The sequence below is a fragment of the Melanotaenia boesemani genome, chromosome 5 (assembly GCF_017639745.1).
Source record: "Melanotaenia boesemani isolate fMelBoe1 chromosome 5, fMelBoe1.pri, whole genome shotgun sequence".
Lineage (NCBI taxonomy): Eukaryota > Metazoa > Chordata > Actinopteri > Atheriniformes > Melanotaeniidae > Melanotaenia > Melanotaenia boesemani.
Window position 1 is genome coordinate 38197097 of NC_055686.1, and position 22454 is coordinate 38219550.

General features: G+C 40.8%; 1 protein-coding gene and 1 long non-coding RNA gene across 2 annotated transcripts; both read left to right on the forward strand.

Annotated features, from left to right (window-relative positions):
- Positions 1-398: 398 nt before the first annotated feature.
- On the forward strand, positions 399-2178 carry LOC121640312. The gene is made up of 2 exons (XM_041986023.1): positions 399-1141; positions 1400-2178. Exons 1-2 carry the CDS (start codon positions 532-534, stop codon positions 1816-1818), a joined length of 1029 nt encoding a protein of 342 aa, XP_041841957.1. The 5' UTR covers positions 399-531; the 3' UTR covers positions 1819-2178.
- Positions 2179-2186: 8 nt separating this feature from the next.
- Positions 2187-21450, forward strand: LOC121640314. The gene is made up of 4 exons (XR_006010439.1): positions 2187-2592; positions 5862-5869; positions 7595-7604; positions 21439-21450. It is a non-coding gene; the product is annotated as an uncharacterized LOC121640314 (long non-coding RNA).
- The last annotated feature ends 1004 nt before the right edge of the window (positions 21451-22454 follow it).

The following is a 22454-nucleotide window of genomic DNA, read 5'->3' on the forward strand; positions in this document are numbered from 1 at the left end:
CTCAGTGAGCTAGCAGCAGACAAAGAGTCGAAGATCAAATCTAAACTTGAAAAGACGGACACTGTGTCTGTAACTGTTGATATTTGGACAGATCGAAGCATGCGTGGATTTTTAGGGGTAACAGGCCACTTCATGGAGATGGAGGAAGACAGCCCAAGCCTGCAGACAGTTCTCTTGAGCTGTGAACGATTCACAGGTTCACACACTGGAGAACGAATAAGCGAGAAATTTGAGGAGATATGTGACAACTTCAATATAATGCACAAAGTAGATTACATTATCTGTGACAATGCATCAAATATGAGAAAGGCCTTTACAGTTTGTTTCCCCTCTACAACAACAACTGAGATCGAAGATGGTGAAGATGACCTGGAGAACAGCAACCTATGGGAGGAGTTAAGTGACAGTTTACAGGATGAAGTGGAATCTATCCAGCGCAGCTGCCGTCAACAGCGACTTCAGTGCTTTGCACATTCATTACAGCTTGTGGTGCGGGATGGACTGAAAGAGACTAAGATTCTGAATACTGCAATGGCAAAAGTTACAAAATTCTGCAGTCTGCTTCATTCCACATGCAGGCTGAAAGAAGCATTTGAGAAAGTGTTTGGAGCCAATCGCAGCGTCCCGTCTGCCGTGTCAACCCGATGGAATACGACTCTTCGCCTTGTGGAGTCAGTCACTGAGCTGGACCCTCAAAGTCTGAATACTCTTCTAGAAGCCCAAGGACATAAAGGCCTGTGCCTATCTGCAAGAGAATTGAGTCAGCTGAAAGAGCTTGTGGATATTTTGGCCCCATTTCTTCAAGCAACAGACCTCACACAAGGGGAGAAAGTTGTGACTTTAAGTGCAGTTCTGCCCTGTGTTCTCTCACTCAACAGCCACCTCAACAGTATGCTGAATGCAACTCGGCATCTGAGTGGTTTTGTGAAAGCTCTCCAGAAGTCACTACAATTCCGTTTCCAGGGGATCTTTGCAAATGTCAAAATGGCTGATTCAGCTCAACCTGCAGGAGATCTTCCATATGGAGATATGGTCTATATGATGTCAGCTGTACTTGATCCATCATTTTGCTTTTTTTGGCTCGAGCAAGATGTCCTTGGACCAGATGACGTCAAGAGGGAAGTGAAGGAGATGATAATAGGTAGGTGAATGAATGCACATCATTTGAACTCATCATCACATTGACATTCAAAACTTGATGTTCTCAGACACCAAATTAAAGTTAAATTCAGTACATTTTCTACATTTCCTCCTCCCAAATTTCAGGCAGACAAATCTTTTCTCACTTTCAATAACATCAGTAAAGTCTCATTCATTAACTTCACCATGACTACTGTGAGTAGTATCAAATCTACATCATAATATTGCAACTAACCATGATTTGTGTGCAACTTTTCAGAACTGGTCTTGGCTGAGGCTCGGAAAGTCGCCATACTTCCTGAGAGCACTAGTGGAGAGGATGATAAGAATGATGATGCACCACCTGCTAAAACACCACGCCTTTTCACTGGCTACAGGAAGAAAAGCAACAAGAAAGGTGACCATGTATCATCTGTCAGAGGTGAGCTTGATCGCTACATCCAGGTGTCCTCTGATGAAGAAGAAGTGGACTGCCTAGGTTTCTGGAAGAGGCATGCCAAAGTCTTCCCAAGGCTCTTTCTTGTGACTGTGAGAGTGCTTGCTGTCCCTGCCACCAGTGCACCAGTAGAGCGGGTATTTAGTCATGGAGGCCTAATAATGCGCCCTCACCGAGCCAGGATCAGTGCAAGGACATTGTCCACCTTGATCTTTTTGAAATGTAACCATTCTGTTGCCTAATACTTTTCTAGGTCTTACTGACCTCTGGAAGACACACTCAAGCTTGGTGGTGTTTGCCCAGTAGTGCATTAAGAGAGAATTAAGATAAAACATTCTGATCTTAATGTAAGTTTGTTTTTGTTTAATACTTTTGTTCTAGTCAGAACACCACAATTGATTCTTTCCACAAAAAATGTTATTGTCGGCACAGAAGTAACGTTGTAACAAGTTGTTAAAGTACTTTAAGTGTTTTGTTTACAAGTTGTTTATATTAAGCTATAGTGAGATGTTTTGCACTAAATAGAAGGATGTTACTGTACTGACATGAAAAGAGTGTAATGTCCAGTTAAAAATTTGAAAAGACCGTAGACAGTCTTAACAGGGGGCAAGATATACTGTAACCATGTTCATGATGGAAGAATACATTTTCCTTTTAAAGGAAATCATTCATTGTGTGTTTTCATTTATATTGCACTGCAGTACTCTTTTAAAGTGATCATATAACAACTAATCAGTACTGATATTTTATGAAAGTAGATGAAGGAGGGATAATAATACAGTTGATGCTTTAAATATATAAAATATAGCTGGACAGCGTTCTTATTTCTTAGTTGATCGAATAGCAGCAGATAAGAAGGTTCATTAAAAAAGAAAAGACATGGGAAATTATTTTATCGAGACTTGAGACTTGACTTGGACTCGTGACCAAAGACTTGAGACTTGATCAAGTCTTACCCCCCAAAGACTTCAGACTTGACTTGGACTTGCAAAAAATGACTTGTGAACATCTCTGCCGTCTCCCCGGAACTACGTCACCTGCGGCATTAGCGTCACTTACCTGCCACCAGCGTCACCTTGTATTTAAAAAAAATCTTGTATTTAAATCAGTGTTAGATCTCCCAGACAAAACTCCAATAACTTATTCCACAGTCACCCTTTAATCCCAGGTTATAAACCTACTGGGCAGTCTGGTTCTGGTACTGCTGGCTCTCCAGGATTTTACAGTGAGGCACATTTGTGGAAGATGTTCAAACGTTGATGGGGTTTATAAGGCAAGGGGGGTGAGGGTTTGAACCTTCCTGAGTGGAGTTTGCATGTTGTCCCTGTCTGTGTGTGAGGTCTCTCTGGGTACTCTGGTTTCCTCCCACTGTCCAAAGACATGCATGTTAGGTTCATTGTTTACTCTAAATTGTCCTTAGGAATGAGTGTGAGTTGTTGTTTGTCTCTGTGGCCCTGTGGTAGACTGGGGGTCTGTCCAGGATGTACCCTGCTTCTTTTGATGATGAACAGCTTTTAGACAAGAGTTGGGTGTGACCTTCACTAATGTTGGACATTTTAAAAAGATGTTCTTCTCTTATATTTGCTTTCCTGATCCAACTTTTCATGCTGTAAATTAGAAAATTTGCCCTTATCTCTGTGTAAATCTTGTATTTTGATCACTTTTCTTTTCATCTCCCTTATAACTCTTAGCTTCTGTTTAAATTAACTAAACCCTAATGAAAACAAATAGGACAGAAACCTCCTTCACGGGTTTCCTCCTCCTTCCATTTTTTTCTCTTTCTTCATTATATCCTCTCATTTTCTGCCTCACTGCTTCTTCGTCTTTACTCTTCTACAGCTCTGTGCAGCAGGATCCACCATTTGGGGTTGTGCAGAGATGGACATACAAAACAAAACAGAAAAAACTTCAACACTTGTTACGAAAATGGCTACAGAATGACTTCAGAATCATTATGAAATTGTAGGTGATTTTAATCTATTTAAACACAAAAGAAAATTGTTTATTTTTTACATAAACAATCTTTTTTTTTTTAGAAATGTCTCTCTTCTCTTCCTTTTTCTCTCTGCTTCCTTTTTCTTTCTGCTTTTGAATCTAATCATCTCTTCCTTACTCTGTCCTCTTCATCTTCTCTCTGCCCCCCCTCTGTCTTCCTTCTTGTCTCTCTGTGGCAATGAATACCAAATCAGTCAGAGACAGACGGTGCGTGGGGTCTCCCTAGAGGAGGGAGAAAGCTACACACCAAGTGCGCACATAAAAACACACAAATGCACACAGACATATGTCAGAGCAAGAAAACCCTCTGTCTCCCTACGAACACAAGTATGCACATGATGCATGCTGGCATGATTTAGCTTCGGTGAATTTAAGCTGTTATTTTCCTTATAGCTAATCTGCAGCCTTAAAAATTTTTCAAACATGAGTTAAACTAGAGAGCAAGGTTAATGAAAACTATGTTATTACAAAAAGCTTGTATATACTATACAGAATGATATACTACTACACTCATGAACTGATATTTTACAGGGAGAACAGTAAAATAAAAAAAACTCATCTAAACAGTGCTTTTCCATGTGTCCTCCCATCGCTGTCATAACTTTATGCTGAGCACCTTTTCCCTTCTTCTGAATGCTTTTTTGAGTTGGTTTCCTTCAGTAAGCACGAGGCCCCATGCTGCCAGATTAACAGTTTACACTTGGCAAAGAAGCTGACATTGCATAGCAGTTAACATGCTGTCAACGCAGGCTTAGTTTTTATATGTATGACAGGATAAGCGTTTCAAAAATGAATCCAAGGACAAAAACAATGTTGCTTAACAAGTAATCAAGAATAGTGCATTCTCATTTCAGATGAAAGATGAGCGTGGGATCTTTTAGCAAACCTGTTTCAGTCGGTCAGTTTTCACTCCACTGAAATGGCCTCCTGTCTGGTATCATTCATAATGATCAGTGAATAACAGAATCCTGCTCAGATCTCTGCTGTTTTTATATTTTGAATTAAAAGTCAACCTGAGATCTGTAATGATTTTCAAATTGTTTGATGGTCATTAGTTTTGTGACTATCGTTGCGGTATGCAACAAGCTTCTTTTAACCATCACCTGGTAGTAATGTGTCACTACTGCTACAAAGTGGCATCAGGTTACCAAACCATTGAGAAAAAAACCCACAGAATGCAGTACAATTGCTAATGCATCTGATCTTAAAGGCTATGTTCACACTGGAGACAAAAGTGGCCCAAATCTGGCTTTTGCCCACTACCAGGGGCAGTTATTTTCCTTTGTGAGGTCACAAAGGTAAAGATCTCAGACTCACCTGTTTGAGCACACATTCACTAAAAAGTGGAGCAAGCAAGTGAGAAAGGAGACAGAATTTTCTCATTCTTGGTCCTGTATGCTTTGAGGACACCTATGACCTAAATCAATCTTTAAAAAGTGAATTTTGCACAAAACCTTTAGGCCCTGCAGTGTGAACAAAGCCAAAGACGATAGAAAAGACATGATTTCCATCAGTTTTGTTGAAGCAGGTTTTCTAAGATTGATGGAACTTGTTGTGTCTGAGTTTACAGTCTTTTCAAGAAAAATTATGGCTATTTTGTTTGTTTTTATGTTTATGTTCATGTTTTCATCCGCATTTTTAAGACTGGAAACCTTAATCCAGCATGGAAGGGCTGATCTACTAGAATTGGGGAAAAACTACAATTTTTCTTCATCGCCAAAGCCAGATTTTATTCCACCCAAACTGCAGCTGACCATAGAGGCCCCTCACCATCATAAATAACATAGCAGACAGACAACATAAACAAAAGCAGGGCAAGCAGAGCGGGCTGTGTGCTAGGCTACAAGCTAACTCAGACAGACAGGCTCTGGCCAGTCTCCTCTGCCAGGTGTCTCTCCAACAAGCTGGACAAAATTCATCTGAGCATCATCTCATGTAAGACTGACTGCTGTGTGGCTTCTTCAATGAGACCTGGCTGGACAACAATATCCCCGACACAGCGGTGGAGCTAGCGGAGCACTCTCTGTTCTGTGCTGACCGGACTGCAGCTTCAGATAAGACCAAAGGCGGAGGTTTGGCGCTGTACATTCATAACTCGTGGTGTACAGCTATGAACATTATTGGAACCTTCTGCTCCCCCGACCTGGAATATCTGTCAGTAAAGTGCAGACTGTTTAAACTGGTTGGAGAACTCAGCTTGGTTGTGATCATAGTGGTCTATATACCACCATGAGCTAATACTAAGTTAGCGCTGGAGGAGCTGTACTGATTACCAGACAAATGAATCCAGATGTGGCTGTGATCGTGGCTGTGCCCTTTAACCATGTGGAATTAAAATCTGTCCTCCCCAAATTCCACAAATTTGTAAACTTTCCAACAAGAGACTTTCATATACTGGATCAGGTGTACGGTAACATTACAGGAGCATACAAGGCTGCAGTAGCTCCTCACGTCGAGATATCAGATCATATTTTTATGGTGTTGATCCCTGCCTACAGACCTCTGATCTACAGGACCAAACCCACCGCTAGAAACGGCCTGGACAGCCTGCAATTCTCTTACAGGGAGAACCGTTATACAGAGAATGCTGTCTCGATAGTGCTTCACACGGCCCTGACTCACCTGCAGCATCCCAACACCTATGTTAGGATGCTGTTTGTGGACTTCAGCTTAGCCTTTAACACTGTTCTCTCGAATGTGCTGGCCCAGAAGCTCCACAACCTGGGTCTGTCAGCATCATTCTGCACCTGGATCAGTGACTTCCTTACCAACAGGCCCCAGGTGATGAAGATAGGGAAGTCAACATCTTCACCACTGACCGTCATCACTGCATTGCCACAGGGTTGTGTGCTCAGCCCTGCTCTCTTCACCCTCTTCACACAGGACTGCTCTGCCATCCACCCAAACAACATGGTTGTGAAGTTTGTGGACGATACCACCGTGGTGGGTCTCATATCCAACAATTATGAGACCCAGTACAGAGAAAAGGTCCAGAATCTCACAAAACGGTATTAAAAAAACAATATGGTTTTTAACACCAACAAGGCCCGGGAGGTCATAGTAGATTACAGGAGGTCCTGGTAGACTGAGCACGCTCCTCTCAGCAGACATGGAGAGGCAGTGGAGCACGTGGACAGCAATAAGTTCCTGGGCATCCACATTTCTTCAGACCTCTCCTGGACTGTGAACACTTCCCACTTGGTGAAGAAGCCCAACAACGGCTCTCCTCAGGAAGCTGAAGTGGACAGGACTCTCTTCTCAGCTGCTCTTGAACTTTTACAGAGCCACCACTGAGAGCATCCTGTGTCTTAGTGTGGTGGTGTAGTATGGCAGCCGCACAGAACAAGAGGAACCTAACCCGGGTGGTCAGGACAGCTCAGGGGATTGTGGGCCACTGTCTACCAGATCTGGACTCCATCTACACCGCCCGAGTCCAGAATAGGGCCAGACACATTGCAGCTGACCCGGCCCACCTGGGCTTCCATCAGGAAAGCAGTACAGAAACATTAAAACCCCACAAAAAGACTCAGCGATAGCTTCTTCCCCAGAGCTGTGAAAGCAATTGCCTCCCTGTAGATCAAAATTGAAGATTCACACCTTCTCAGACACACAGATGGCGGCAGGGGAAATTTCTATTCACCAGACGCAAAGTTGTGGGGGTCTTTATTTTTCAACTGCCTGAAATAACAAGAAAACGCTGGAATAAAAAATAAACAGGCAGGTTTGACAGAAGTTCAAGTTGACAGAAGTCTCTCAGTCTGTCACTTTCCAGTCTATGTGTCAAGTACCGGGTTCACTTGTGGGTGTCAACATTTTACCACAGAAAACTGAGTCCCAGTAAATACACTTTTCCAGAAATAAAATTATATTTCTATCAATTAGTGCTTGAGAAACTGAAACGGTCACAGTTAACTCAAAATTTACAGGCTGCATGCAGCTAGCATACTCAAAGTGCTATCCTGACGGGGTAACCTACAATGACTCACACCCATGAATCCTCTTTAATGAACCTCAGATGCTCAGCATAGAACATGTGCACCATGTGGAATATGAAGCTTCCCCCCTACTGTTTTTTTGCATCATTTCCTGTCACATACCTTACATGCTTGGGCCCTAAACAAGCGGCAACCTCAGCCGGTAAAATGTGAAGCCTATGCGGAAGTGCGAATGTTTACAGTTCCCCCCTCATCCACTAGGGGCTCCAAAAGAGAGTCAGTCCCCATTGTGGGGAAGTTACGACCCCACAATGCTGTGCAGAGGTCCAAGCGGGGTATGGACTGCTGGCGTCTGGGGGCGACCCAAAAGCCATTACAAAGGAGACGTGGATGTTGTCTCCGATGTTCACGGCGAGGTACGCCACCGCTCCGTACGCTTGCTCCGAGGCATCACAGAAAATATGGAGATCGTATCCTGCATCCAAACTTTCAGCAGGAAGTGGCGAGTAGCAGCGGGGGATGAACACGGTTTGAAGGTGTGCCAGCTCGCTTTCCCAGGCCTGCCAGGCTGCTTGGAGGGCCGGAGGTAAGTCCGGGTCGTCCCAGCCGCGTTGTTTGTGCCAAAGCTGTTGGATTAGCACCTTGGCGCGGGTGGTGTATGGCACCACGAACCCTAGGGGGTCATATTGGCTGGCTAGTACCTGGTAAGCAGTCCTCATCGTCAGGGCCGGGTACTCGATAGTTCGGTACTGGTAGCCAAGCGTGTCGGTGGCACAGTTGCACCTCAGGCCCAACGTGGGTTCGAGCGGGTCGATGCGGCTCTGGCTGAGCCACTGCTCTGTAGCCGATGATCTAGCATCGGTGGGGAGGTGTGCCACCACCGCTGGCTGGTTGCTGGCCCACTGCCTGATGTGGAATCCCCCATCTGCTAGCACGGTGCGCAGCTGGTCGACCCGCTGCTTGGCTGCTGGTGCCGTCGGGAAGCTTGCGAGGCAGTTGTCGATGTAGAAGTTCTGCTGCACCATCTGCAGTACTCCGGGGTACTCGCCTTGGTGGTGGTGTGCGTGTCGCTGTAGAGCGAAAATAGCGCAGCACGGGCTGCTGGTGGTGCCGAATGGTAGCACCTGCCATTCATACACATCTGGCGGGTCCTCTCTCAGCATGTCCCTCCATACAACGTCGGTCCTTGAGAGCCACAATCCTGCAGGTTTTACATGCATCCCTGCACCGACACACCTGACTTAAACTAATGAGTCATTGTCCAGATCCCTATAGGTTGTTGGATCCTTTTAATTTGAGTCAGGTGTGTTGGTGCAGGGATGCATGGAAAACATGCAGGATTGTGGCTCTTGAGGGCCGACGTTGGCCAACCCTGATATACAGTCTATGGCACTAAACCGTACACAGTGTCATCTGGTGGCTCAAGGGTGAACACTATCTTTCACCTGGCTACATATATCTTTAATTTTTTCTTATTTATGTGTGCCTGTTATATTCCTGTTTTTTATTATTATTATTATTATTATTTATGAGTGCTTTCACTAAGAGACTCCTCAAAATTTTATGATTCTTGCGTAATGACAATTTATTTATTTTGAATCTTGAGAAATTATCAGCACAAGGCTGAAAAAACTGTAAAATGATACTGCAGGTGAGCTGAAAATCTGTCACTCACCAGAGATTAATGGACAGGGATTACAAGGGGGTAGCATGTAACCGTCACAAGTCATTACGGACTAGACTAGAAAATGCACAGTGCTGTTTTTGCAGACCAAAGCTATTTCACAGCAGCATACTGCTGAAAACCTTGTGCATCCGCTTTCCACATTTCTACATGAAATATAATATTTTCAAACTCAAGTTACTGCTTTAAGTATGTTCTTTCATACAGTCATGCAACATGACTTTTAAGCATGTACTCATCATACAAGTGTCTGGGACCGTTATCCATAAACATGAGGCAGTCTCCGTCTACACTGTGATCATCTGTGGCTTAACAAGCTTGCAAATGCTGTCAATCAGGATTGCCCTTCTATGTCTTCAGGAATCTCCTGACGACTCATCTTTTCTGAAAACATTCATGTGATATGACAGTTATGCCATCTTCTTCATCTACAGCAGAGAAAAGGGTCTTGACAGAGATTCAAGTAACAAGGGAAAAAATGTGTAGGCAGAGGCAGATATAAAAGACAAACTATGTTCTCTCTTTTTTGTCTGAAATAATAAATCATAAAAAAGACAAAAAGGAAGAACAAAAGAATTTTTTTTCTATGTCAGAGTTGACGAATATTCCAGAGACAGAAGACTGAGCTCATGTACCGTTGCTGAAGTTGGACTCAGAAGTCATTTAAAAGTTTTTATATATAAAGTAAATAAAATTTACTGAAATTTACTTGGACTTAGCTTTTGATCAGCATAGTGATAATCAATTGACCAATCAATAATTGCATTGGCAGCAACCTTAATAAAAGAACTAACAACTTTGAATACACCGTTGTCTTTATTTGATGAGATTTGACTTTTTATTTGTGTCAATCTATCCTGTCAATCAATTACACAAGATGAAGTGACTAAGGATATGTACAAGCATATCAGCATCACAGTATTAAGTCTAATCCCAGTTTTGACTGTAACCAGGATGAGGCGTTTATATGGAGTTTGAGAAAGTTTGATTTGTACCATACAGGTTTGTGATCATTGCTGCACTTGTTTTACAAAACATCTTGCTATCTAAACTACTTCCGAGGGTACCACCACAAAGAGCTCATAAACCTGAATGGGAAGTGACTCTACAGGATCACAGTGAGTATCATAACGTAAAATTCTTAACTCTCACAATGTGTGAAGATGGAAAGAGAAAAGTAATGTTGGATAACGCTTTACGTTTAGCCAGGAGGGAGCACAGCAGGGTGCATAATGCTTACTAGATAAAATCAAACCTCTACACTTCATTATGAGGTGTCAGCATGTTGGTTCACATCTGTATCTTTCTAATGGAAACAATGCATCAAAAAAGAAATATGGCTGCAGGGAACTCTCCAAAATCATGATGTGATGTGGGATTATTGCGGATGCTGTGCCTCAGTGATAAGATGCTGGGGAGATGAAGCAGCACATAAATGCATTTCATATATTCCCAGAGATAAGAATTAAATGCTTTGTGTATTACTTGCTCTTTTGATTTGCCTCTTCCTTCAGTCCATGCGGTAGTAAAAGATGAGCCACATCTTAAAGCACGAATGTTGATTCACTTGGGAAGGTGACATGGAGAGGATGCAACAGTAAATACAATAAGACAGATTGTGCACCGGGGAAATGACAGGGCAATTTTTAGGTGGAGGAAAATAGAGACTTACAGGAAGATTATGATGAAATGGAATGAATGAACCAAAGAATCAAGGACGGCAAGGAAGAGATTAATAGCCTAAGTGCCATATATTCGAAAGAAGGAAAAGGCAGTAAGATTTAGGGGTGTCAAGTGTAAGAGAAAGGGACATAAATTGACAAATGGTCGAATGAAGGGGAAGCTAAGGTCAAGGAGTAAATGTAAGGGTGGACGAAAGAAGTAAGTGGTATTCAAAGATGTCTTCAACTGTTATATTCTACTCATGCCCCAGCTCTACTAGGAAAGACAAATCACCAAACGTAGAACAGCTGAGATGGATGAGGTATATATGAATTAAAACCGTGCAGAAAGAAATATAAATGTTAGAAGCAATTTTGAAAGCAGAGAACATGAAGAGAAGGAACTAAAACCTTTATTCAAGCAATTAGAGATCAGTTGATGGGCAAACTGCAAGAAACCATGACAAAAAGGACAGATTTGCACTTTTTTTAAAGGCAAATGGAAGAAAGTAAGTATAAAGGGCAAAGCAAAGAGGGTAGGTTGAATGATCCCATGCTCTGCAAAAATAACTCATTTAGGCTGTTTAGTGTTTGAGTGCAATATCTTTATTTTTTTATAACCTTTAAGATCTGCCTTTCTTTCTGATTGTCATTAACTTTTACCCTCTAACCTCCTTTTTATTTTGGCTTTATTAAATGCAGCACACTGTGGGGGCACATGGAAACCAAAAAGTAGCAGTATCTATATTCCATTGTGGATCTGTTACATCATCAAAGCACCTATAATGGTGCAGCCTGCTTGAAAGTAACATTGAAGCACTCCCACCTTCAATCAACCTTCACTTCTCTCAGCATGGAGGTGGGAGGTCGGTGGGCGTGCACTTTTCTCGTGGGAGTACTGATAAATTGTCTGCTAAATGTGAAAGACCCCAACTACAGGAAAGCTGATATATGCTATTACTCAATGGGAGAACATTTCGAAGGCTTTAATAAAGGTTAAGCTTAAAGATAAATCAGCACTGGAAAAAATCCTATTTCAAATCCGGCAGTTCATTTCTGTTTAGATTGAAATATAAGATTTGAGAATTTTATGTAAAGCAGCAGAATTATACTTTAGAAATATGCCCCTGTTAGTTGAATATGACTATATATTGTATCATTATTATAGAATTAATGCAATCTTATTACTATTATTTATTAATGAAATATGTTGGTTATACTTTTATAAGAGATAGTTATAAAGATAAGCCTTTTTATCAACAATCAACCCTTCCAACCTACATGACCTTATAGGTTGATTGTTTAAACCAGTTTATTCTATTCCTGACAAAACAAAAAGTTATCATGCTATAACCTCTACTGGCTGTAAACTAGCTAACTTTCAAATAAATCAAGTAAAAACTTCACAATTTTGTATTAAGTTAACATTTGCATTGAAATAATTTGTCATGTAGTTGATAGATTTTCTGAAGTCTTTTACTAAAATGACTGCTAGGAAGTAAAACTTGTTAATTGTTTCTCTCTTTACATTAGTCATTCTGTGATTTCCTAACCTTTTTCTTGAGCTCATTCCATAAGACTTGATGGGAAATATGCTAAAATTAATCTTTATGGGGAGAAAAAAAAAGTCAAATCTTTTCAAAACCATTTGCCTAATCATCAGTTTTTATCATGGACTGAACACATGTATGTGAAAGATAAAGGGCTGATTACATCTTGAAAGGCAGACAGGGTTCAGACATAGGACAGCCTCTCTATTACATACCGGGGTTCAATTTTTCTCATCATCATCAATTATTTTAGTCACATTTTTTCTCCAATACTTGTTTGCTTGTACAGCAATATACAAAATATAATCATTACGATGTTTGATGTGTACACTTTCATTGCTCATGCAAAAGCCAAAACTCCTAGATTACTGAAATGAGGAGAAAAGCACAAAACGAAAGCATTACATAGTTGCAATAATGAAACATTAAAAATTTCTATTTAATCATTTAAATTATCATTTAAGATCTACTTCTACCATTTTGTCAAGCAAGCTTGTGTTGTAGAAAACAAGAAGAACATCATATTGCCAGTCACGCTCAAATGTTTCTGCACCAAGGACAGCTTGTGGCTCTTTACAATATGTCCATCCATTTGAGCGGTTTAGCTCCACCACCCATAAACAGCTACAGGCAGATGCACTGGTTCATGAACGCCCCTTTTTTAAATGTGGATCAGATAAACAGAAATTAGAGAGAGCACTATGCAAAACTAATTCAAACAGGAAGTAAACCACGAAAGACTAGGCATTCATTATAAACATAGAGTTATTTTCATTATTAATAATTAAGATTTTATTTATTCAGTGTTTTAAAAAAACTGTTTTTTTCGGCTCAAGCTTAGTATGTTGATAAGCTCTTTTGTTTGTAGGACTGACTCAACACAGAAGTTGATGTAGTCTGTGTCCTCCCTCAGCACCTCTCCGTTGAGTCCAAGCAGGCTTATAGACTCTTTACGCCTCAAAACATAATTGTTTTATCATTAATTCATGCAGCATTTGGCTGCCGAAGTTTGACCTTTCTGAAATACTGTCAATTAGGAAAAAATGGCCTAAAAGTTCCTCCACTAGGCAAAAAAAGTGTAGCATGTTAGTTAAAGACAAAAGTCACCAAACAGCCCCTCTACGTGTGTTAAAACCCCATTGTTTCATAGAAATAGAGGCCCAGGGGGAGTGATTTGCAATTAGAATCACTTGCTGAAATTCATCAACAGCAAGTCACAATTTGCCAGAGTACACAATCAGTATTAAGACAAAGTGTCATGAAGGGGGAAGCGGACCCAAATCCAGGCTGATGAGGCAGGAAGCAGAGCGGTGCAGAAACATCCGTCCATTCACCCATTATCTATACCGCTTTGTCCATTGAGGGTTGCGGGGAAGCTGGAGCCTAATCATGCATTTAGCAGGTGAGATGCAGGGAACACTCTGGACAGGTCACCAGTCAATCGCAGGGCAGTGCAGAAACGTTTTAATGATATAAGAACCAATCTTGTAAAAATCTGGGAAGCACGATGGAGATAAGACTGTAACATGACATGAACATTGCATGGCAAGAAGGCTACACGAACAAAAAATGACATGAAGACTACAAAATAAAACAGGAAAGACAGAACTCAGTATGACAAGACTAAAAGAACCCTAACCCCAAATGCATAGACCATGACACAAAGTTGAGTCAAGTTTAAAGTCAGTCTATTACACCCCTTAACAAAACAGCCGAGGAACCTTTCAAATGGTGGCAAAGCAGAAAATTGAACAGCTTTGCAGGTTTGTACATTTTGTACTGTATTCTTTATTTTCCATTTCATGAATGAGCTGTGTATTATTACTCATGCTTATTTTGTTAGTGGCTTCTTTTTTTTACTTACCAGTTCAAAGCTTGACACCTGAACTAGAACATGAGTAGAGAGATTACGCCAAGGAAAATTGTTTTTCCAACTTGAAGACTTGATGCAAGCTGCTTACCAATCATGTTTGTGGTGTTCATGGATAAGATCTCAAAGAGTAATCTGGGAGAGGAGCATGTCTTGGTTTCGGGACCTCAGAGTTTTAGTCCCTCTTTTTGCCGATCTACTTGCAGCGACAGCCTGAAACAGTCGAGATGAAAGTCAGTCTCTCAATGTTGGAGGCCATGGTTTTCAACCAGAAAACAATGGAGTGCTTCAGAATTAAAAAAATCTCTGCCTTAGGTGGAGGAGTTTAAAGTTCTTAGAATGTTGTTTTTGAATGATGGTAGGATGGAACAAGAGATGAACCGATGAATTGGGGTTTCATCTGCAGTAGTGAGGGTGCTGCACTGAGCTTGAGCATCCGTCAGAGGGTGGCTGGGCTTAGCCAGAGACCTCAGCTCACAAATCCAGAGGGAAGTTGGCATGCTGCTCTCTTCCATATCGACAGGAGTCAGCTGAAGGGGTTCAAGAATCTGATTAGGAGCCCTCCTACTAGCCTTTCCTTTATGGTTTTATAGACATTTCCTACCAGGAGGAGACTCCTGGGCAGATCCAGGACTTGCTGGAGGGATTATCCCTTCTGGACTGGAAATGCATTGGAATCATCTATGAGAAACTAGAGAGGGTCGCTGGGGAGAGAAATACCTGGGTTTTCCTCCTGAACCTATTGTCTTTGTAACCTGACCTCAGATAAACCAAAGAAATAGATGGAAGGAAGGATGGATGAATGGATGGATGGATGGATGGATGGATGGATGAATGGATGGATGGATGGATGGATGGATGGATGGATGGATGGATGGATGGATGGTACCATCTGACTTTGAAAAATTAAATAAATATTGTTTCAGTCAGTTGAACATGCTAACATGCATTTTATAAGCCAAAGTTTTGGTTGCAGATATGATAGTGTTCTTTCACAAACATTTAGCCAACACCTGCACAGCCTCACAGAGCTGATTGTGTGATGAGGCTGACATTTGGTGAGACGTTGGCTGCATGTAGTATTTTTTTTTTCTTTTCTTGCCTTTCCTTTGGATTTTATTCTGCTGCACTGACAGCATCAATTAACTCAATTCCAAACAGAAAGCTTTACACACACTGTATATGTGATCTTTATTTGTGAATGTACCCAATCATTATGCAGAAAACAGTTTTTAGTGCATGCTAGGACTTCCCACTGATAAAACTGGTGAAGTCTCGCAGCAATACAAATACAGCATGACTGTGACAAAGCTGCCGTGAATGAGTCTGGTTTATTCCCACCACGTATGCCCTGTCTCTTTGTATTCTGCACACTCTAAACAGTAGTGGGGCTACTCTGCATGCTGTGGATTTTTAAGTCATCTGTTGAGACGGCCTCCCATCTTTCTTTTTTTAATACCCACTTTTCAGGGCTGTCCTTGAAAAATGAAAAGCTAGAATGTGTGTTCGTGTAGAGCTGTGACTGTAAGCATATGAATTTTGATGCATCTATAAACCACAGTGCCCTACCTGCTGAACAAAAATGCCGTCCCTACTCCTATCTTGTCTTTCTCGCTTTTTATAATATTCCACTCTGCCTGCAGCTCTCCTCTACATTCCTTTTCTCCTTTATTTTCTCTCTGACACGCGCACACACATACACCCACATGAGGTATGCTGGAATGTTCTATCAACGATGGACTCACACACTGACTCTGGACTCCATATTTATGCGTGTCTGAGAATACAGTCTGAATTTCTCACACACACAGTGGCATACACTGCCAGGCTGAAAGGATGGAACAAGGGTTTGAGAGAATATTATCTGCATTGGTAAAGGTTCCAGCTGGTTGGCACACACACAAATAAACACACACACATGCTGGTAAAAGATAGTAATAAGCAGGTCTGATGAAGATTATATTCTTCGTTTAGGCCCGACAGCTTGACGTACATTGACACACACAGACACACACAAATGTGATGAGTTTTATTCATCAAGACACAGCGATTGGAGGCAATTATTACATCGGTCATCCTGCATTTTAATAGAGACTAAATTAACTTTAAAGAATGTAAAGTGAAGCTAAACTGAAGATAAAATGAAAACTGCAACAAAGTAAAATGAATCAGACAGGGTGACGAGTTAACAAGAAATGTCTGTTTTGTTTGCATTGCAAATAAAGTCATTTGTTTGAGGCGGTCAGGATGCACATGCAAGAGCTGGATAAAATCATTGCATTTTTCCATTGCAGGGTTGTGGGGGAGCTGGAGCCTGTCCTAGTGGTTACTAGATGAGATGCAGGGTACATTGTGGATAGGTTCCATTGCAAGACCAACACTAAGAGACCAACAACCAGATTAAGCTAACATGCACGTTCCTTGTCTGTGGCGGGAAGCCAAAGTACCTTCTTAACAGTGCTTCCTGTTCTATACATTGATCCAATTTTGTTTCATTAAAATTTTTAATTAAAAAAGTCTAAACATGTACAGGGGTTGCAAATTAGCTTTAGCTAGAAACTAGTGTTTATGGCATCCACTATATGAATCAGGGATTTATGCATTTCTCCCTGTTGTGAACACATTTACACATATGAATACATTTTCTTTGTATGGTATATTGCATTTACATTTACAGCATTTACTTAATGCTGTAATTTCCCCCAAAATAACAACTGAACTGAACTGAATTAAACTGAACTGAATTTTAAAATATGTAGGTTTTTTAGTTATCAATGATTTTTTAGTTTTTTCTGTCCTTTGGATGGATGTATAATTGCCTGCCATCCACTGAAATGCTTTCTTCAGTTTATTCTTTGTTTCGATGAAGCACAATGGGAGGTAACTGCAATAACTTTTTATATAAAATCCAGTATTTTACATCACTTTCTCTTTTTTTCACACAAAACTAGCAAAGTTGGATAGATAGATCAATTCTCAATGAGCTCTTCTCTTCCTGGTTGCTCTGGATTTGTTTGCCATTTCTGAGAGAGTCATCATTCCTGAGCACTGGAACATGATGCGGTGATGTACAAAGGACAAATTTAAAACATTTTGTTTTTGATGTTAAGGGCCCAGTGGACATTTTGGGTCAGTGGAAATGAAGGAGGGGGAAAGGATAGGACCAGCAGGAGTCTATATGCGGGTAATGCATGAGTGGTGTTAGAAGATGGCAGAGACTTCTGATGAGACTTCTCAGGCGTCAGGAAGAGAAGATACAGAGGAGGCAAGCTTCACAAAAGACAGTCTGGAGGGAGAATGACAGAATAGAAGAATTTTTCTATAGTAGAAAAGCTGCAGCAGGAAGAAGACCATGGACCATAGAGACAAGTGAAAGTTAGTTTGACAGCATGGGAAAATGGGACTGACAAAGTATAGCAGGATGAAAAGTGCCAAAACCAAGGAAAAATTGCAGATGTGAGGAAACAGATCTTCCTTGTTAAGCTTAGGAAAGAGCTGTATAAATGTTAATATATATCCATCCTCCCAACTAGGATAGCTAGGGGAGCAGAGGTTTTCTGGGGTTTTCTGAGACTTGCTATGAGATATAATCCCTTAAGTGAATCCTCAGTCAGCTCCAGTCTCCATCCAACTGGAAATGCCCGTTGACAGGTGATCTCCCTTCACCATTACAGTTATGGTAGCTGTTGTTGTAAAGTTGTGCAATAACACCCATGTTAGAAAACTGAGCTGTGAGCTGTAAAATCTCTGTTACATTACCCAGTGATGATGGACAAACTCAACCTCATTCAGACCAGACATGATAAACATGTGATCGATGACTGTCAGCCAGTTAGTTTGGAAAAAAAACAGGCTGCAAGACTTATGCATGACAGTAATTGGTCAATTTGTTGGAAAGATTGGCAGTGTTTACTGCAAGGCAGTGCAAATGATTTTTTTCTATGGATCACTTTAAGTGCTTCACATCTATGAGGTTCTAAAACTGGAGTGGTTTTGTTTAGTTGCTCTTTACCTTATTTCAAGCATTACTTAGCAGTTTGCTGAAGTTTAAAATGACTCAGGTGGAATGAGTTTTTCTGAAACCTTATATCCAGAATTTTATATCAGGACTGAGCATATTAATAACAATTAAAACACATAAATAAGACTTACAGTATTGGTTAAATGCACCGGGGTTGTAGTTTAAATATGTTTTCATGCTGTTGTAGAAATATCTTTTAGGCTAACTGGAATGTCAGTATTAATCGCCTTTAAATTAAATCTTTATTGTGTTAGCAGTCAGGAAAAAGCTACATGAGTGAAATAAAGTGCTTGCATGGGCACTGAGTGAAGTTTGTGTGCATGTGTGTGTGGGCCCCATCTGTCTTCCACCCTCCCACTCTTATCCTCTCCAGTAGTCTGTATGCTTTTGGCAGCAATCTGTCTTCCTTTCCATCTGATGCTACAGCTAAAATCATTACAAAATCATCTGGCTTTTATCTTAGGCTGCTTTCATATTTTTGTAATGTACTAGTGCATAACTGATCTTAAAATCAGGTATGTTCAGTAAGTGTGAACATTAGGTACTGCACATATCAGCTGAATTCAGGCGTAGAACACACAATGGGTGCAAGATTGGCACCAAATTCAGGAAATTCACAACAGATGAAGTTATGATATCAGCATTATTTGACAGACTTTGTTTTTTTTGTTTTTTTTTAGCTTTTTTTTAAGGTTTGTAAAACATGTACATTATCCTTGCATTACTATGTTCAGTTCCAATGGGGGAGGGCACTGAGCTGCGCTGACTCCGCCCACAACTCAGAGGCAAATTGCTAATGAGCTACTGGTCCTTTTTTTTTTTTTTTTTAACAAAAACTTCATAATCACAATTTAAAGACTATCATAACCTTGAACACCCTGGGTATGCCAAGGTGACTTTGTAAGAAATGTTGGGAGGAAGTAGTGATCTTAAAGAGACAGTCTAACCACCAACAATTTGGGCATTTGGCAAAATCAGAGCCCAGCTATTCAGTAAACAATCAGGGAATGAAGCATGATCTCGTTCAAGACCTGATCAATTTACAACCAATAACATCATCAACATAAGGATAAGAAGTGAACAGAAATAAAAAAGGAGAGTGGAGAGAAGAAAGAGGAGATAAAGACCCACCAGAAAGAAAACAGTAGTTTTTCAATTAAAACAGAAACACTTAGAAACAACTGCTACACCATGGCCTTTGCAGGAAAACATAGCTGACAATCTTTGGGAGCCTCTATAAGAGACAAACAAGCTGAGAAAAACATGTATAACAATGACAACCAAAGCACCAGGAGAAAGCAAAACACTATAGAAAAGTAACTATTGATGTGAAAACTACAGGACAACTCAGTGACTGTATCAGCATGCAGAATATGAGGAATGAAGAGTGTTCAAAGATAGGTGTGATCGTGCAAATGCAACCCTACCTCTGCAAATGTCAAAAGGTGACCGGGGGGCCCCGAAACCCGAGCAATCAGCAGCAATCCTGGAGTACAAATCCTAGCCACCCTACCTCAGCGATGACGATGCACCAACCAAGAAGGCAGCAGAGGAAGGCCCCAGCCAGAGCCCCCAACAGCCATAGGGCACAGGCCCCAGCAGCCTAAGATCAGTATTTTAATTAGAAGTTATCCGCCATACTTTAATGTAACTGTTACGGCCACTGCCAATTGCTGGCAGCTGCGACTCATTCTGCCGCTGATTGCCTGGTTTGGAGGCTCTCTTTCTGGAGTGGCTGGATTCAACACACCTCAGTCTCCTCCCTTCTGATTGGCTAATTGTCGGACCAATCAGGCTGCAGCTTACTGGAAGACAAGATTGGAAAAAGTGGCTGCAGCAGCCAGTCAGAAGGGGGAAGCCGGAATGGCTCAGGCCGCTTTCCCCTCACGTTGTGCACTGGGTGTGTGTGTGTGTGGCATCAGAGTGAGACTGGTTGGCGCAGGTGGTCTCATCCTGATTGTGACAGAGGTTTTGGTTGTAGGGCTAACTGGGTGTTCGCTGTGCTTCGTGTTGGTGTTCCGTTTTGTGTCGAACCATTTTGTGCTGTCCTGTGGTAGGACTTAGTAATGGTTCTGATTTTGTTGGATTCACCGTTATACACCCAGTTTTGTTTAAGCTTTGCTACCTCTTTAGTTGTTCTGTCACAGTGTTTGGTTTTAGTGTTGGGCTAGATTAGTGTTTGTTTTGTTTGTGACGACGGTCACATTAGTTATATATCTGCTGCCCTTTTATTTGGTTTTAGTGTCCTCACCGGGTTTAGTCATTTCATTGTTTGCACTCGGTGGGTTTTGGGTATATGTTTTGGTTTTTTCTTTCAGCAGGTCCGCTAACCCCAGCACTTGTTTGTTTTGTGTATTTTTTTGTTACAGGTTTTCACTCATTTCACGGGATTTCAATAAAATGTGCTAATTATTATCTTACATCTGTCCCTAACGTCTATTTTTTGTTGCACTCAACCATACCCCTAAAGTGGGTCGTAACAGTAACGTTATATATTTTAGTGCAGGGCTACTCACTTCGGTTCTACGAGGGCCGCAAACCAGCAGGTTTTCAATGGATTCCTCCTTCAACACTTCTGAATCTAATTAAATTGATCTAATAGCCTATCAAGTTCTGCACAATGACTCATTAATTTGAGTCCGGTGTGATGGAGCAGGGATCCATGGAAAACCTGCTGGACTGCGTCCCTCATAGGACCAAATTGAGTATTCCTTTTTAGTGGTTTAGCTAGCAGAAGACATGACTTGACCAAAACAGAACTGGTTGGTATATGATACAAATAGATTAAAAACTTAAACTTATCACAGGGGTAGAAACTGAAATGGGGTCGTCTTATGAAACTATTTATTTAGTTTGAGTTTTTCACGGCCATGTAAACAGTACAAGTCTGATTGGAATTTTAACCCAGTTGATGAAATTTTGCAAATGTAAACATGGCTAGTGATGGATTCAGATGAGCGCTTTTAAACCTGATGCATGATCACAGCTAGTCCTTCTGCTTTTATTAGGAATCTCAAAATTCATTTACCTGCCAGGGAAGGTCTGTCCCAGACAGAAGCAGTTTTGTGAATACTAATTCAGGATAATAATAATAAAAAAAAGAATAAATAAAAACTGTTTTGTGGGTTACATATTATCCCTTAGAGTTCAAAAACTGGAAAGCTTCCAAAGGACAAACACAGACACCCTGATACACCTTCACGTCAGACACTAGAGAGCATAAAAGCAAGTTGAAATAAAAGTATAAAGACTCCACCCATTAATGTGCTGTATCATCATTGCACTTCTTTGCTTTCAGCTGCATTGGCATGGTGATAAGGAAACCTTGAGGAAAAGCAAATGTAATTTAAGCTTTCATTGTGATGGATTACCTCCTTGGAAGAAAGTTTAATGTTTAAAGTCCTTGCAGGTTTAGTTTTACTGTGTATTACAATGTAAGAAAACCCTGCAGAGGCTTGGAATGTGTTGTATAAAATACACTTAAATGGTTGTGATATTTTTTCATAGCAAATAAATATTTGATATGCACATGTTAAAATAAGCTCCCACACCAATGAGATGGCTCCACTTTTCTGTAAAAGGCCTAAAAGACACCTCTAGCAGCAGTCCAGTTCTTAGTTCTTATCTTCCAAGACCTTTCTGAAGCTTTTGATGTGATGAGCCGTGAGATCCAACTATCTGTACCCTCTGAGATTGGGATTTCAGACACACTACGTGAATCATAACATGCTGGGCATTCCATCAAAGTGTCCTGGAAAGGACAAACATAATACCGTCAACTAAACTTCTCTTTTTGGTCATTTCAGTTCATCACTTTATGCAGCACAATTCCACTTTAAAGCTGTCTTTATCCATCCCCCCATCAAAAATATCAAGAAACACGGGTGTTACCGCAGGTAACTAGTTTTTACAACAACTCAATACATATTTTAAAACTTGGGGTAAGACGTGATTCACAGAGAAATAATTTGTTAAATAGTGATTTGGTTTGATTTAATGTCATTTGATTGTTTCAGTGCAATCTGATACAGTTTTCATGTCTTTAACATCTTGAGCTTTTTTGTGTCTGTGTTAAATAATGAATGAATAAATAGGTATTTTGTAAAAGACATGTGGATTAGAGTATTTTTGGTACTTTATATGATAGTTCATGTTTCTCATC

Coding starts and splice junctions, on each gene's coding strand:
- LOC121640312 (XM_041986023.1), top strand. CDS start 532: ATGGCAAAAGTTACAAAATTCTGCAGTCTGCTTCATTCCACATGCAGG. Junction 1,142..1,399: donor AGTGAAGGAGATGATAATAG/GTAGGTGAATGA, acceptor GCAACTTTTCAG/AACTGGTCTTGGCTGAGGCT.